Here is an 18,327-nt window from a genome sequence, read left to right on the forward strand (position 1 = left end):
TACATGACGTGTAGATTTCTTGTATAGCCTGACAGTAAGAATATGAACCACCACTGTAATGTGAAATATGACCTCACACTGTTGTGAATGAACCTGAATGAGTTGTAATCATGTGGTGGGAAGCCTAAACATTTCTGAATTCTGTCTTTCGATTTCACTACAACCACAAAAGAAGAAATTTCGTTTAATTTAAACTTGAAAGTTGATGGCTTTTCAATGGGATAAAGTACTGTTCACTTTAAAAGAGACTCCATTAACCTCTATGTTGGTGAATTTGTTTTTAAAAATATTTTTTTAAGAACTCGTTTCTAATTTCAAATTTTTGGAAAGCAAGCACTGCGCATATATTTCCAATTGTAATCGGGTGTTACTTCCACGTTATTCACTTTTTTTTTTTCATAACTGGTACATTTCATGTATGGAAAACAAAAACTTTAGAAAGCTGCAGCGCTTTGGTAGCGGATTTGTTACAGCACATGCCACAGGAGCGCATATGGCGACCCTTGTTGCATGTCACACCCTCCTCTCTCCCCACGTTTCTGATCTGCCTTTTCAACTGTCACTTTCAAATAAAGGCAAAAATGTTTAAAGATATATATTGGGTGTCTCCCCCCCCCCCTCCCCCCCCAAGTTGAAGGTTGTTTTTTTTTTAAATTTGATATTATAATCATGTTGAGTTGATAGTAATCCTTTGAAAATCAGGTGTCAGTGGATTTGGGGTTTTGGGATCAAAATCCTTTTATTTTCATCATCTGAGTTTTTATTTTGCGTTCTACAGAAGCAATTATCCCTCAAATCTGACGTCCCCTAATGTGTGATTTGTCCAAATGCAGTGCGACCTTGAGGTGGTGCAGAAGCTTTCTAAATAGAGTTAGTTCTCTGTGATTGGATAGCAGACATTGATGCTGTGAACCAATAGCATACGGGACTGTACAAAGAGATCTACTCCATCCCCCCATTCAGTCTCACCACGGTAACCCTCGCAGTGCTCAGAGCTGCAGAGGAGATGTGCTTATTCGATGGCGTCCGGAAAATTCATTTTATGACCTATTATTTAAGGATTTCTTTATATTTGAGGGTCCAATGTGGCGATGGCTTTGGATGTTGGTTGTGTTGATGGACACTTCGATGGGAATTAATATATTGTAACGGAGAAGGGATGACAAAGACAATGGGATACCGAGACTGGAGATGGCAGGCGCTTTGGTGGCATCATTTCTTTCTCTTGTGGAGTACAATAGACGCACAGACGCGTTACAGCATCCCCGAGGAACTAAAACAGGGCTCCGTGGTTGGAAATCTCGCCAAAGATCTGGGTTTGGGATTATCAGACATTTTTGACCGTAAACTGCGTGTGGACTCTGAGGCTGGTAAGCAGTATTTCAGCGTGGATGCGGGGAAGGGCGAGCTGGTGGTGAATGACAGAATAGACAGAGAGGCTTTATGCGGACAAAGCGCCAGCTGTGTGTTGCCTTTACAGGTTGTAACAGAGAATCCGCTGCAGCTACACCGGATAGAAGTGGAAATAAGGGACATAAATGACAATTCCCCGATTTTTTCAACAGAAGAGCGATCTTTAAAGATAGCAGAATCCACTGCCACAGGCATACGCTTTCCTTTAGAAACGGCACAGGATCAGGACGTTGGTAGTAATTCAGTAAAGTCTTATACTTTAAGCAAAGATGAGTGTTTTAGTTTAAGGATTAAAGAGCTGTCTGGTAATCGAAAGGTCCCAGAATTAGTCCTCGAGAAATCACTTGACCGAGAGAAACAAAGTGTCCATCAGTTATTGCTGACAGCGTTAGACGGAGGCAACCCAGTCAAAACTGGAACCACAAAAATCATAGTAACTGTACTCGACAACAATGACAATGTTCCCATTTTCAAAAGGCCGTTTTATAACGTGACTGTACATGAAAATAGTGTCGCTGGATCTGCTCTGATAAAAGTTGAAGCAACAGACGCAGACGAGGGTGTAAATGGGGAGATTGAATACGCATTTGCTGAGCATACACCCCAATCCCTGTTGTCTATTTTTCACTTGGATTCAGGTACAGGTGAAATTTCCTTAGCGGGGCCGTTAGATTATGAAAAGACTGCAATTCATGAAATTGATATTACTGCAAAGGACAAAGGAGTTCCTGAGATGGAGGGCCACTGTCGTGTTCAAGTAGGAGTGATAGACATTAATGATAATGCTCCAGAAATAGTTCTCACATCAAAACCAAACACAATACGCGAAGACGCACCGAGAGGTACAGTAGTAGCTTTAATCAGAGCTCGAGACCTCGACGCCGGTGATAACGCCAAAGTCACGTTAAAACTGACACATGGTTCTCCCTTCAGTTTGAAACCATCATTTTCTAATAATTACGCGCTGGTTACCAGTGGTGCTTTAGATCGAGAGAGCTTCTCGGAGTATAATATTGAGATAACAGCCACTGATTCAGGCTCTCCTCCTCTGTCCAGTAAGAAAACTATTCCTGTCAGCATCACTGATGTCAATGACAACCCTCCTGTATTCACTCAGTCCTCCTATAATGTATATTTGAAAGAGAATGGGGTCCCAGGTTCGATACTCTACTCAGTATCAGCATCTGACTTGGATTTTGGTGAAAACGCCAAAATTTCTTACTCCATACTGGACTCTAAAGTGCAGGACGTTTCTGCCTCATCTTATGTTTACATTAACTCAGATAACGGCAGCATCTACAGCATGCACTCGTTTGACTATGAGAAACTCAAGGTGTTTCAGATTCAGGTTCAGGCGAAGGACCAGGGCTCTCCGTGTCTCAGCAGCAACGCCACTGTCCATGTTTTCATCCTGGACCAGAACGACAACGCCCCCGCTGTTATTTACCCCTCCTCCGCTGCCCTGGGCTCCCTCTCTCATCAGAGGATGCCCCGCTCCGCTAAAGCGGGTCACCTGGTCACAAAGGTGACGGCGGTGGACGCTGACTCGGGCCATAACGCCTGGATCTCCTACAAAGTGGCGGAGGCCACAGACGCCTCTCTGTTCACTGTCAATCTGTACACAGGGGAGGTGAGGACTAAACGCGCTGTGTCCGAGCAGGACGACTCCTCTCAGAGGCTGCTTATAGAGGTCAGGGACGACGGGGAGCCGGTCCAGTCCGCCACCGTCACGGTGTCCATCCTGCTGGAGGATGGCCTCCATGAGCCCATCTTAGACCTCCGACAGAAAGCGGCCGAGCCCAGCAAGAAAACTGAGAGAATGACTCTTTATTTGATTGTGTCTCTGGCCTCGGTGTCCGTGCTGTCTCTGGTGACTTTTCTCATCTTAGCGGTGAAATGCGTGAGGAACAGCAGAAGCAGCGGCAGTTGCTGCATGACACGGACCGACTTTGACGATTACAAGAACCCCAACAGAAACCTGCAGATTCAGCTCAACACTGACGGACCTATAAAGTACGTGGAGGTCCTGGGAGGAGACATGTTGTCTCAGAGTCAGTCCTTCAGGTCGTGTATGTCTCCCATGTCAGAGTACAGTGATTTCACTTTGATCAAACCCAGCAGCACCACAGACTTTAAGGAGGTGATCAGTGTCCTGGATGCGTCTTTGCCCGACAGCACCTGGACTTTTGAGAGCCAGCAGGTAAGGAGTAGTGTAAGCAAACATTGACATATACAGTTTGTAAGAATATAACTTATAGAAACCGCAAAGAAAGCAGTGAGTGAGACAAATCATAATGGCAAAGTAGTTCAACGTAGGCATTTGTGACTAGTTGATATGTTTAAAAGAAAATATGAAAATTATATCCAAATTAAGTTTGTAACTTGTCTAGCTGACAACAATTTTAATGTCACAGCTTGTGTTATCATGTGACCTGAAGAGTGTGCTGGATGTTGAATAGCTTTTCGAGCTGAGTGTTTCAGCACCACAGGGGTGGACAGCGACTCTGACCCATGGGGTAGACAGAGGGGACCATAACATTGTTCCTGATGGACTTTTCTCAACGGGTAACAATTTAATTACATGAAAACGTAACCAACACACTTAATAACAATTTTTACTTATTACATCTACTGTACTTATTGGTTTACATAAACACAGATGATGGCATCACGCATTACAAATGTGAGCTGAGGAAAAGGAATTTGGTCTCAGTCAAACCGAATGTTCACAGTATATATACATATATTATGATACACAGACTTTGATTTAAGTGCATTTATTTATTTTACATTTATGTAAGTCCTGTAACTGTTAATCACACCCTCCTGGTGGTGTGTCACTTGCTCTTTCATGACAATGCAGCAGAGTGTGTCTTTAACGATGCTGCTCAGTTCTCCTTTCATTGGGTGTGAGAGATGGACGCTGCGCACCAATAGCATTCACAACTGTACAAAGAGATCTACTCCCTCCCCCATGCAGCTTCAGCACCAAAACCACAATGCTCAGAGTGGGAGGAGAGTAGGTAAATGGTTCATACTCGCGGTATATCAGGTTATATTTTAGTTTTATTTTAGTTTTATTTTTGACCATGAACACGTCTCTTTTTAATGGAATATCTCACGCAGTCAGGATATGGATTTTGACTTTATGTTCTCTGTTCTCGTGGATTGGAAATGATGTATTTTACTGAATCGGGGATGACAAAGAGAATGGGGTACCGAGACTGGAGATGGCAGGCGCTTTGGTGGCATCATTTCTTTCTCTTGTGGAGTACAATAGACGGACAGACGCGTTACAGCATCCCAGAGGAACTAAAACAAGGATCTGTGGTCGGAAATCTAGCCAAAGATCTGGGTTTGGGACTGTCTGAAATTTTTGAACGCAAATTGCGAGTCGCCTCTGAGGCTGGTAAGCAGTATTTCAGTGTGGATGCGGGGAAGGGCGAGCTGGTGGTGAATGACAGAATAGACAGAGAGGCTTTATGCGGACAAAGCGCCAGCTGTGTTCTACCTCTGCAAGTGGTTATTGAGGACCCGCTACAACTACACCGAATTGAGGTGGAAATAAGAGATATTAATGACAATTCTCCAAGTTTCCTTTCAAATGAATTATCTTTAAAAATAGCTGAATCAGCAGCAGTTGGCACGCGCTTTCCTTTGGAGAGCGCAACGGACCCCGACGTTGGAAGTAATTCATTGAAATCATATACTCTTAGCAAAAACGACTGTTGTTCCCTTAAAATAAAAGAAATGGAGGGCGGTAAGACCGTTCCGGAACTTATTTTGGAAAAGCCTCTAGATCGAGAGAAAACAGCTATTCACAAAATATTACTAACAGCATTGGACGGTGGGAATCCAGTCAGATCCGGTACCTCACAGATAACCATAAATGTGCTTGACATCAATGATAATTTTCCGGTATTTGAAAAAAACGTTTACAAAGTATCATTGGGTGAAAAAAGCATCAAGGGAGCTGTTATAATCAAGCCCAAAGCAACCGATGCAGATGAAGGATTAAATGGTGAAATTGAATTCTCATTTGGCTCTCGGACACCAGATTCTGTGTTGTCAGTCTTCGATATTAACCCTTTAACAGGTGAGCTCACTCTGAAAGGAGAGTTAGACTATGAAACCACAAAGTCATATGACGTTGATGTGACTGCAAAAGATAAAGGCACTCCTGAAATGGAGGGCCACTGTCGCGTGCAGGTCGATATTACTGATTTTAATGATAACGTGCCAGAAATTGTTTTCACTTCTCAGCCAAAGCCTGTACGTGAAGACGCACCAAGTGGCACCGTAGTTGCTTTGATCAGTGCGCGAGACCTTGACTCGGGTGATAACGGTAAAGTAACTTTACACCTCACCAAAGGTTCTCCTTTTAATCTGAAACCATCTTTTTCTAATAATTACGCACTGGTTACCAGTGGTGCTTTAGACCGAGAGAGCTTCTCAGAGTATAATATTGACATAACAGCCACTGATTCAGGCTCTCCTCCTCTGTCCAGTAAGAAAACTGTACCTGTCAGCATCACTGATGTGAATGACAACCCTCCTGTATTCACTCAGTCCTCCTATAATGTATATTTGAAAGAGAATGGAGTACCAGGTTCGATACTCTACTCAGTATCAGCATCTGACCTGGATGTGGGTGAAAACGCCAAAATCTCTTACTCCATACTGGACTCTAAAGTGCAGGACGTTTCTGCCTCATCTTATGTTTACATTAACTCAGATAACGGCAGCATCTACAGCATGCACTCGTTTGACTATGAGAAACTCAAAGTGTTTCAGATTCAGGTTCAGGCAAAGGACCAGGGCTCTCCGTGTCTCAGCAGCAACGCCACTGTCCATGTTTTCATCCTGGACCAGAACGACAACGCCCCCGCTGTTATTTACCCCTCCTCCGCTGCCCTGGGCTCCCTCTCTCATCAGAGGATGCCCCGCTCCGCTAAAGCGGGTCACCTGGTCACTAAGGTGACGGCGGTGGACGCTGACTCGGGCCATAACGCCTGGATCTCCTACAAAGTGGCGGAGGCCACAGACGCCTCTCTGTTCACTGTCAATCTGTACACAGGGGAGGTGAGGACTAAACGCGCTGTGTCCGAGCAGGACGACTCCTCTCAGAGGCTGCTTATAGAGGTCAGGGACGACGGGGAGCCGGTCCAGTCCGCCACCGTCACGGTGTCCATCCTGCTGGAGGACGGCCTCCATGAGCCCATCTTAGACCTCCGACAGAAAGCGGCCGAGCCCAGCAAGAAAACTGAGAGAATGACTCTTTATTTGATTGTGTCTCTGGCCTCGGTGTCCGTGCTGTCTCTGGTGACTTTTCTCATCTTAGCGGTGAAATGCGTGAGGAACAGCAGAAGCAGCGGCAGTTGCTGCATGACACGGACCGACTTTGATGAGTACAAGAACCCCAACAGAAACCTGCAGATTCAGCTCAACACTGACGGACCTATAAAGTACGTGGAGGTCCTGGGAGGAGACATGTTGTCTCAGAGTCAGTCCTTCAGGTCGTGTATGTCTCCAATGTCAGAGTACAGTGATTTCACTTTGATTAAGCCCAGCAGCACCACAGACTTTAAGGAGGTGATCAGTGTCCTCGATGCGTCTTTGCCCGACAGCACCTGGACCTTTGAGAGCCAGCAGGTGAGCTGAAAACCGTAAGCCATTGTGTGATGTTGTATGTGGGCTGAACAGAATTCTCTTTGTTCTCTTTTTTGTCCTTCTTAATAGGTGTTCGATAGCAAAGCGCGATTTTCTTTCTATCTGTATTTCTCTGCCTGTCTGTGGGTGAACATAGTGTGTCCTGATTCTCTGTAATGGAAACCAGTTCGTACAAACTGCGTATAAGCTGGAGTTTTTATGACTTACATGGGGTTCTCACAGAGTGGGTTGTAATTTCTGTTTATATGATAGTGTACGTGACAAAGCACATTTTTGGTAATACATTTTAATGACTTTAGCTACCAATCATTTTTTGGTATACACGTACATATTTTTATTAAAGGTTATTTCACAGAATTGTTATGTATTTTTCTTAAACATAGTGTCACTTTCATGATGTATCTCAAAATAGTCATCTTCAGTTTAAATGCTGAGGTTAAAAAGAGATTAGGGTTTTTTCACATTCTTTTGTGTCATTTGCAACAATAATACTTCATTATTGCGTTTTCTTATAAAACAAAATAATTTTGCTCTTTAAATTGGGCTTCAAAATGTCTGCTGCGTGGCATTTCTATAGCTTCCATCAACTCTGAAATATTTTGTGGAACGTCTTAACTTTATTACGAAGCCCCGTTTACAATTTCTTTTGATGTGGATTTTGGGAAGGAGAAAAACAGTTTTGGAAAGCATGCCCCCCTGCGGATACAAATAGCATTGCTATAAATAACAGCTGCTTGATACACTGACCACGAGGAGTTCACAATGAGAGCACATGGATTTTTCATTGAATATTATTCTACAAGATAAAATTTATTATTTTTTTCTTGTATTATGGCAGATTGCATTTGCATAGTCGTGACATGTTCCTGCTTCTGTTATCCCGCTTTCATTGTCCTCTCAGTCCTTTAAAATGAGAATTAGGCTGATCCTTGCCTGTCAGTGGAAGTGGAGTCACTGAAAAGTTTTCACTGTGTGTGTGTGTGAGTTGTGTGACAGAGCTGGTCCAGCCCTGTCTTCCAATGAGAGGAAGGGCCTCTGTGGCCTCTCCCCGCCCACGAGGGGAGTGAGGCGGAGGAGACAGAGCAGAGGGCTCCACTGGAGGCTGAAAAAAGTTTGATTTTCGTCCGCGTTTTCTCTTAAAAGACGGCCGTCATGATCACATCAAAACTTCCCATCGATCTATTTTTAAAACGGAAATGTTTACCATCAAGCCTGGCAGCCTCGTTTTAACACTACTATGGATACGTTACGGTGAAAGAAGAAGGTAAAAACTTTTCCATTCTCCGATCCTCGGAGCGGAGCACAATGGACTCCAGACAGAGGAAGCGCTCCGGAGGAGGGAGGCTGTGGAAGCTCTGCTTTTATCTGGCTTGCCTCTCTCGTGCCTCCTCTCAGCTCAGCTATTCTGTATCAGAGGAACTAAGCCCGGGCTCTGTCGTTGGGAATATCGCGAAAGATTTGAGTCTCACTGCTGGGGGGATTGTTCAGAGGAGGTTGCGGGTGGTCTCGGAATCCACAACGCAGTATTTTGAGGTAAAGCAGGCGACCGGGGATTTGGTAATTAAACAAAAAATTGACAGAGAGCAAATGTGCGAAGTAAGTTCAGCATGTTCGCTACACCTTCAAGTCCTTCTGGAGAATCCTTTAGACATTCATCGCGTTGTGGTGGACATTCTGGATGTGAATGACAACGCGCCGCAGTTTTCAACCAGCAACATTTCCTTGGAGATATCAGAAGCGGCCGCGCCGGGAATAAGGTTCCGTTTGGAGAGCGCGCACGACCCAGACGTGGGGACCAACTCGTTACGCACTTATCATCTCGCAGCAAATGACTTCTTTGTTTTGAATGTGGAAAGTAAAAGTGACGGCAGCAAGTTTCCAGAACTAGTGGTGAATAAAGCTTTGGACAAGGAGGCGCAGGCCTCATTTCGCCTGTTGCTCACTGCTGTAGATGGGGGTCAGCCGGAGAAATCTGGCTCGACACTCCTACTCATTAAAGTTCTGGATGTAAATGACAACGCGCCCGTCTTTGACGAGCCGGTTAAGAAAGTTAAGCTATTAGAAAATGTTGCACGGGGCACTTTAGTAACGAAATTAAACGCGACTGACGCGGATTCGGGTAACAACGGGGACATATCCTTCTTGTTTAATAAATACACACCGGAACGCGTCCTGAACCTTTTCAGCGTGGATTCTAAGAGCGGGGAGATCCGTGTGAAGGGTGATGTGGATTATGAGAAAGCCACTGCATACCATATCACAGTGCAGGCCAGAGATGGTGGCTCCCCCGCTATGGAGGGCTCCTGCAACGTCATAGTGGACATCATTGATGTGAATGACAACGCACCAGAGGTGACAGTGACGTCACTGACCAGTCCTATCAGAGAGGACTCAGCACCAGAGACTGTGATAGCGCTCATAAGTGCACGAGATCTGGACTCCGGTGTGAATGGCAAGGTTACATTAACTGTTCAACCAGGTTTGCCATTCAAACTCAATTCAGCTTTTGGCATGCATTACAGCGTCACTACTGCTGGAAACCTGGACCGTGAGACTGTCCCAGAGTACACAGTGGTCATCAAGGCCACTGATGCTGGATCCCCTCCCCTTTCATCACAAACCACCTTCGTGGTGAAGCTCTCTGATGTAAATGACAATGCCCCCACCTTCTCTCAGCCTTCATACTCTGTGGACATCCCAGAGAACAATGCCCCCAGTGCCCCCATCGCTGCTGTTTCAGCCACTGATCCAGACCTTGGTGACAATGCTCGCATATCCTACTCAATCCTTCCCAGCATGGTCCAGGGCTCACCCATCTCTTCTTATGTCTACATTAACCCAGAGAGCGGTCACATCTACAGCATGCGCTCTCTGGATCATGAACAGCTTAATGCTTTCCGTATTGAGGTGCAGGCCCGGGATGCAGGCGTGCCCCCACGGACAGCCAACGTCACTGTGCATGTGTTTGTGGTGGATATGAATGACAATGCACCAGTGGTTGTACACCCCTCCTACCCAAAAGACAAAAGATTACAGCTCTCTGTGCCTCCATCTGCCGGCCCAGGGCACCTCATAAATAAACTTGTAGGGGTGGATGCAGACAGTGGGCACAATGCGTGGTTGTTTTACTCCATTGCCCATGGGCCAAATACTGGCATGTTTCGTATTGGGGCACACACCGGTGAGCTCCGCACGGCCCGCAAGTGGGCAGAGGAGGAAGTGGGCTCGACTTATGACATCGTGGTCATCATTCAGGACAATGGTGACCCGCCAAAGTCCAGTTCTGTGAACATTACAGTAACAGTGGATGAGAAGGGCATGGCCAACGATGCACCAGCAAGTCCTCCCCACACACCCTTCTACCACCGCACTGGGATGTCAGACATCACCCTGTACCTCATCATCTCTTTAGCTTGTGTATCAGCTGTGTCCTTCATCACCTTTGTTGTCCTCATGGTACGCTGCCTCAGGCACCGTGGCCCAGATTTTGGAGGCTCTGACTGCTGCTGCTATGGTCACCACAGGCCCAGCCGCTACCATCAGAGGCCCAGCAAGGACCTGCACCTGCAGCTCAATACTGATGGACCTATACGCTATATGGAGGTTGTGGGAGGCCCCCAGGAGCCTCACACACGCACCTACAGGCCCTGCTACTCCACCATATCCAGCAGAAGTGACTTTGTATTTATGAAGACACCCATGCTGAGCCACAACAACACACTCAACATGACACTCAGCAGGAAGCACCTTATGAACTCAGCCATGGAGGTGAGGGATTAAATGGGAATGCAAACATGGCATTGATGAAATATGCCATGGTAGGATAAGACCAATACAGGGGTTTCAATATCTATAGCCGGGTCTGAGAGATGTTTCAACACATGTTGTTTTCATATTTAATGTATATCTACACAGTGAATGGGTTAAAACTGTACTCATGACTCTTGACAGTAGAGTGCTAACCTAGATTCCCTCAGTCACGTAGCTCTGCAGTATTTTAGCTGAAACTCCACTTGTTTTAGCAGGAGGACCCCTCTCTCTGTGTGGTGAAAAAGCTCTTTGAGCATTGTTGTCCTACTAGACAGGTTTGAGCTTAATATTTAATCTGACCCCAGGCGAGGAAATGTGGTTACTATCTCTGACTTCCAGTAACTAGACTGGCAGAGAGGATCTGTTTCTAATGGATGAGAAAGATGCAGATAGAGAGAAAGCCAGGCAGAATGAAGGTAGTTGAAGCTAGTAGAAGAAATGGAAAAGGAAGGGGAAAGGGGGAAGCATAAGTGCTCCGAACAGATGGAGAGGAGGAGACAAACAGATGAAAATAGGTCCTGCAGTGTTGGCTCAGGGAAATGGTTGGGAGACAGAGGGGAATAGGATGACAGAGGGAGAGCAGGGGGGTGAAGGAGAGGAAAAGGCCAAGGAAAGAAAATGGTGAGAGGGGTGGGGAGGAAAGAGTCAAAGAATAAAGCAGTAGCTGAAAAACAGGAATTCATGGGGTCAGTGGCGTGACCCCTGACTTCCTGTTGTCCTCTGAACTTTTGGTTATTGGTTCCAGGACTCAGCATCACGTGACTGAAGCTGTTGTCACTGTGTCAGTTCTGTACAGACATTTTAAAATTCCATTCTTAGATCCTCGGTCAGACATGCCACAGTTTTTGTTTTTCATGTTTCCAAAATGGGGTGTAAGGAAAGCTAACCATAGAATAATCACATGTATGAGACACGCACAACACATTTAGTGTTCTGAGGCAATGGAAGAGTTGTCAGGGATAGAAAATGGATGACAGTGCTCTCATCGATGCAGGGGAATTCTATGAAAAAGAAAGTATGAGATTTCCTCATTCTCTACACCTCAAGTCCAATCATCCTCAGTCGTGTCATGTTTAATGCTTTGATTGGAGATGTTTGGCAATAATAATTTCTTCTGCACACAACAGAATGTTGACGCTTATGTCTGTTTAATATCCATAAGATTCTCTGGTTTCTGTATTACAAAGTCTCTCTTTGCTGAATTAGGTTGTCCCCGAGGTCAGCATGCAGGGTACCATCTGTCTCCCTGCTCTGGTGACACGTGTGCAATGAGGACAACAGAGGAAAAGAGATAGAGGGATGGACAAAGGGAAAGAAAGGGCAGCTTTACGCACGTGTGCCACAGCGACAGACTGCACAGGCTATAATGGCTTTAGCGTAGCAGCCATCACTGTGGGTGTTTATATGCTTGCGTGTGACATTGTACATACAAAGCATCAGGCACAAGGAGCCTGCACTAGTGTGTAATTTTAGCAGGACCCTGGAGGCTTAGGGCAATGATTGCCAGTCACTCTATTCATTTGAGTGTGCTGTTTTGACTCACTTTATTTAACCAGGTGCTAACACAGAAAGTTGGGGGGGGGGGGGGTTACACGGAAGGTTTATTTTTCCCTGAAATATTGGTAACTGAATTCAAAGGTTTATTTGCTTCAAAGTGGCCTGCAGCATGTAAATCTTTGCGTTAAATGATGAATATTTCCATGATGAAGGGAGCCTTCCAGGCTACCTGCCGTGTAATCCTGATGTCACTTATCTCTTCCATTTTTGCAGTTATTCCCATCTCTATACTTGTACAAGCAGATATTTAAAGCAGGAAATGAATATTCCCATGACTACGTGTTAGTTTTTTCTCTTTGAGTCAGTGGGAGTTCATAAGGTTTTGCACGTGCCCTAAGTTAGGTCAAGTGTTCTGTAAATATCTTTTTAATGATGATTAATGATTTTAATGAATGATAAAGCTACACATACAACAAACTGGCTCGTGCAGTTCAGGAAAACTGTCCTCAGGGCTTTTGTCAGTTGAGTCATGATGTTTGTTTAAGGGAGGGGAATATTAAAATTGAGCACCACACATTGTGCTTTGTCTCAGTGCTCAGCTCTTTGCTTATAGTGATTAAACAGTGGAATGGATGCCACATTTTAGTGATTATACGTCCTTCTGTTCTATGTTTTTCTACTGGCCTAATCATTGCTTAGCACTGAAGAACATATCTGGGATGAGGAAATGAATGTATGCCTGTGTGCTGAAGGTTTTATAGTGTGTATGTGTGTGTGTGTGTGTGTGCTGAATGTTATCAGAGCAGCAGAACAGATATGACTTCCTCTTTTCAGACAGATGACCAGCTGCGGTCCAGCCACAGTTCTTTTTACACCAACACTATTTGCGTGTGTGTTAGGAAACTGAATCTTCTACAAAGAGCACCAGATGGACCTGTGTGTGTGTGTGTGTGTGTGTGTGTGTGTGTGTGTGTGTGTGTGTGTGTGTGTGTGAAGGAAGTGGTTGCGTGTGTTGTGTTTTTTTACACCCATGCCAGAACAAGAGAAAAGGATGAGATTGCATTGATTTTCTTTTGTACACCTGGATAAATATCACGATAGAGAAGTGATTAAGCAGTAAACCAGATATTTTAGAAAAGCTCACATTCACATGCTCTCAAACATGCAGTAAGTACAGATGTGCATGTGCACAGTCCAGTTTATACCCCCTGATGAATCCAGTGCTCGCATAATGAATATCCGTCTCGTGCCTTAAGATGATAGGACTTCAACTGACAGACATTGTGTTGTGGTAGCTAAGGAAGCTCACCAAACGAGCCCTCAAAGCTCCTTGGTTCAACTTACAGATGTAAGGGAAGCTGACTGACAGTGTTTAAAGCTTCCATGCTGGTATGAAAGTCTCTCAGTTGGATGAGAATTCAGGCCCACAGAACTCTAATCCCTTCATGACTCTCCCTGAATAGTCCATTTGACCTTCTCTCTCTAGCTCCTGGCATTAAATTTAACTTGACTCTGGAAAGAAAAAAAAAAAAAAAAGAAAGTTGTACTTTTTCAAATATTCATCTCATCTGTCTGAAGGGATCAAATCACTTCAGAGACCAAGTACTAAAAAAAATAAATAGATAAAACAAGCACATCTAAAGATGCTCCAATAATTGGAGCTAAAGTCAATTTGACTTTTATTCCTGCCTGCATGCCATTAAACTTGGCTTGGGGTTTGTCTTCCCTGGCAACTGTTGTTGTGTAAACCCTCCTAGCTTGTGAATTCAGCAACTCTTAACAGTTTGTGATTCAGTTGAATGAAAGGATGAAGTCCCTCAGTTTGACCTCCTTCCTGAACAGAGCAGAGTTGTATTCTTATAGATATTACCTGTCTGATGCAGGCTAACAGTGTACTAGCAGTCCGGCATTGACTATTACCCCTTATTCCACATGCCTGCAGTGGGATCTGACCTTGGACAAGACGAGCGTGTGTCTGTGTGTGTTGTGTGGTGAGAACGAGTCACACAGCTGGAATGCTGGGCCTCTCGGTGGATGTTTGCCTCCACTCAGCGCAGATCTTTTTCTCTCCCCACCAAAACTCAGACAGACTTGTGTGCCCACGCACATATCCTCGTCTCAGAGTCCATTTTTAGATAAACATGGACGAAGCACTGCTCTGAATGAGGATCCTCATCCCTTATGGTTTCATGTTGAAATAATAATAATAATTTGTTAGTTCTGCCAGTGTTTTGTTGATGATACTGACAGATATTTTCACTCAGTGTGTTACAGAGTTCAGTAATTGTGTTGTATTATTGAACAAACACCATTTGCCATACAACTCCATCACTGTTAACTCCATCCTTGTTATCATTCACACGCCCCCTCATGCTTTGTAGTGTCCTTCATAGGTCCATAGTAGAGCAGACAATCCACCACAGTCCTTTCTGTTCCTTGCCTATTTTAGTTACTGTTGATGTCCTTGTCATTCTCTTTGCGTGGCGTGACAGTCACTTGTTTTGTCTGCATGGATACTGAACACTATTTCACATTTTCTTTGCAAGAAGTCACCGGTGCATTTGTTCCTTATTTGCCTGTATTCTAATAGAGGCTCCAGTCTTGATAATTACCAGTTTATCCTGCAGTACTGTTCTGTTTGTGTAGGTATGTTTTTCAGGATTTTCTCTTTCTGTTTTCACTCCCGCTTGCTTGCTTCTTTCCGTCATTCCCTCGGGTAGAACAGCTCTTTTAATAATGCAGCACATCATCCTGCTGGCCTCTCTCTCCGGGGAGCTCTTGTGTCGATTAGGCGGCAGAATCTGGAGCCAGGCCAAGAGGTCTATTCACTGCATCACTGCACAACAAGAGAGCCTGAGAGAGAGGGAAAGAGCTCGGGAGATGGAAAAGACATGGTGGCATGGCCAGTGAGGTAGAGATGGACAAGAGTGCAATGGGCTTGAAGACATTAATAGAGAGAGTAGCAGGGACACGTAGAGATGAGAGAGGCTTTTATCACTGCTGAGATTTATCTCCATGATGTTTTGGTATCAAAATAACATCTTGCAAGGACTCTCTTCCCTCTGCAGTCAAACATATAGGTAGTGTCATAGTATTGTTTTGCCAGATCAGTAAAATACTGTATTTTGGACTGATCTTTGTTTGTTTGGTCATTCAGACATGTTTGATCTTCTGGCTGCATTGCTGCATTTTCAGGGCTTATTACACTGTTTTATAGCTGATTTTGCCCAATTATGTGATCATGTAGTTCCCTCTCTTTGATATTATCTACCCTTTGTTTTTGGTTTTGAGTCCCATCTTATAAGCAAAGCCCCAGTTTGTTTGTTTATGCGTGTGCGTGTGTGTGCTCCTCTGCAGCATTTTATGCTCCACAGCTTTGGGAACAACATGGATGCCTGAGCATACAGATATTTGCTGCCATCTGTAACCCTTTGTTGAGCCTCACTGGAAAACTGAAAAGGCTTTCTAAATCACAGACAGACACACAGACATACAACGTCACACACACACAAATGTGTCAGCCACAAAGCAATATCCTTTTAACCCACAAATGTCTCCCTGTTGGTGCAATGAAACATACAATTCATGTTGCATCTTCTGTTCTCTTCACAGCAAAAGCCCCCCAACAATGACTGGCGCTTCACACAGGGACAGAGACCCGGACCTAGCGGGTGAGTAAACTGAGACACACACAAACACACACATACTCCGATAAAATGCGCAGTAGTGTGAAGGACGTGTTGTGCTGCACAAGGCGAGCTTATCGTAAAGACAGAGGGAGTGATGAAGGATGAGGAATAATAAAAGAGGTGGATGGTGGATAGTGAGTGCTGTAACCATTAGAACTGGCTGCCTGCAGAGTCCTGATCGTAACATGCTCATGACATCGAAGTCACAATGCAACCATCTGATTCTGACTTTGAATTACATTGCGGTGATGATGTAATGGTTGCATTTAACTATGTGAATCTGCTCAGTGAATGTAGACTGTTGATTTACACTCCTGACTGAGCATCTCTGCCTGGTTCCAGGCTGCTTTATAAAATGGCTGCCGCAGCTTCCACTCCCCCTCCCCCTCCCCCTCCTGTTCCTCTCCTCTCTGCGCTCTCTGAGCCTGTGCGCCATCACTCAGTACTACTGATGAGGGACGGTGACCGGAGCTAGTGGGGGGATGGGACAGTGTCTTTGCTCTCTCTTCATTTTCTGCCATCTGTGAAGTCGCCCTGACGGGTAACTTGAAATGAAATTTTTTGAGACAAGTGACATTAGATGACTGCGTTTCTGTTTCAGTTGCGTGTTTCAGTTGTGTTGATGGTCAGTGTTTGCTATTTGCCCACATCGTGTGGGCCAAAATGGAGCGTGTGTTGTAACAGTTTTCACAACAATGATTGCACAACACATTTTATGAGTCAAGGCTTCACCCTGAAACAGACCAGCTGGGGCACAACGCTCTGTTGAGCCAAAAAATGTTAGGCACACACAAACACACGTCACCGTCGTTATAGAATACCACTGCGTTTTTGGAATGTTTTGCACATAATTCATGTTAGTGGTGGAGAAAAAGAAAACTACCCCCCCATCTCTGGTATTTTAAATGGATATGACCGCCTCCACATATTTTCCACTGATATCTAGAGCACGACATCACAGCATTTTCCTTTTCCTTACACTAACTCCAACTTTCAGACAGACACACAATGGTTCTTTCAGACTGTATAACTTGTTGTGTTTTTAGCCCCCACATGCCGTACGGTACACACATACGATGGACGCCGAAGAGTGGGACAAGGTACCAATTTAGACGTAGACACTATATGGTCGCTCTCCTTCCTTAGCAGCTGATCAGTGCTCGGTTTTGTCCACTCAGTGTTTGGTGCAAGAGGGACCTGATCACAAACCAGCTGATAAGGGCAGAGAGTGGCTAAAAACTCTTAGGTAGTGCACTGCAGTCGAGTGCTGTGCTGTGTGTAGATGTATCTAACCCATAGCTTCTGTTAATCTCCCTAAAAGTTTGATGGGGTGTGTTGATCGATGTGCATATAGGCCACAATGCTTGCTGTGGCGTAGAAAGGATTGTGACACTTTTGAGTTTGCGTGCAGTGTTTTGTAGATTTGTTATGCCTTGTTTTGTGTGCTATATTATATCATTGTAGTCTGAGAGCTCGTTTTCTCTCCTAGAAGACTGGCTTACCATACAGTGTTGCCTTTGATGTATGTCTGTGATAGTTGGAGCTCAACATCACCACATGTGGCTTTTTCATGTGATTTATCCACTGAACTACTACAAGAAAGAGACAATGCAGACAGCTGTCTCATGATTGATGTCTTTAACGCCTGAAGTGAAATAAACAGCTCCGCATTAAACTCCTGTGGTCAACCTGCAGATGAGACAGATGCCAGCATGTGCACCATGTGACTGGCTGAATGGGCGTCGGTTAAGGCTTCAAGTTAATGTCTCGAGAGCGATCCTTTGAGACAAAACATGTCATCTGAGATTGAAGGGGAAAATGATAGCCCTGTCTGGCCAACCAAGGAAATCCCTCTGGACCACAGTTGACAATCTTGCCCACAGGAAGTGATAATCCTGACCACAGGATGTGTTTAACGCAACCTCCAGGATGCGATAAGCACAGAGAGATGCTAATTTAGCACAAATGAAGCATTCCCTTTATCTTAAGTGGTGCGAAGAGGCACAAAATGGCTGCCCTAGCTTCACAGACGGAGCTCATACTCAGCCTGTTTCTCATTGGCTGCCTGGCACAGGACATACGTGTTTCTCTCCTTCAGTCTCTCTCTGGCACTGAACTGAAAACCACTTCAGAGTTTTGGCAGTGAAATCTGGCAACCTGCTCTTAAACAAATCTCTGTTTTTATTCCTTTTTCACTTTTTCCCCGTTTTGTCCTTTACTTTCTGTGAAGTCTCTGGAGCAGACCAAT

The 18,327-nt window shown here is 44.8% G+C and overlaps 2 protein-coding genes across 51 annotated transcripts in view; both read left to right on the forward strand.

Moving 5' to 3' along the window:
* LOC143325917 (protocadherin gamma-C5-like) overlaps window positions 1-18,327 on the forward strand; it is a 280,430-nt gene that overhangs the window by 256,442 nt on the left and 5,661 nt on the right. For 29 of the 50 annotated variants that reach the window (XM_076739346.1, XM_076739298.1, XM_076739317.1 and 26 more), the window contains 2 exons: window positions 16,003-16,061; window positions 17,126-17,179. In XM_076739346.1, the coding sequence (XP_076595461.1) occupies window positions 16,003-16,061; window positions 17,126-17,179 (113 nt within the window). Of the gene's footprint in view, window positions 1-258; window positions 3,614-4,226; window positions 7,066-7,639; window positions 10,852-16,002; window positions 16,062-17,125; window positions 17,180-18,327 lie in introns of those variants that run through there. The other 21 variants (XM_076739338.1, XM_076739339.1, XM_076739344.1 and 18 more) reach the window with 11 other exon arrangements.
* Window positions 1-18,327, forward strand: part of LOC143325930 (protocadherin beta-16-like) — a 164,908-nt gene that overhangs the window by 56,724 nt on the left and 89,857 nt on the right. The gene's annotated exons all lie outside the window — the stretch shown is intronic.

Source organism: Chaetodon auriga, chromosome 9 (assembly GCF_051107435.1).
Source record: "Chaetodon auriga isolate fChaAug3 chromosome 9, fChaAug3.hap1, whole genome shotgun sequence".
NCBI lineage: Eukaryota > Metazoa > Chordata > Actinopteri > Chaetodontiformes > Chaetodontidae > Chaetodon > Chaetodon auriga.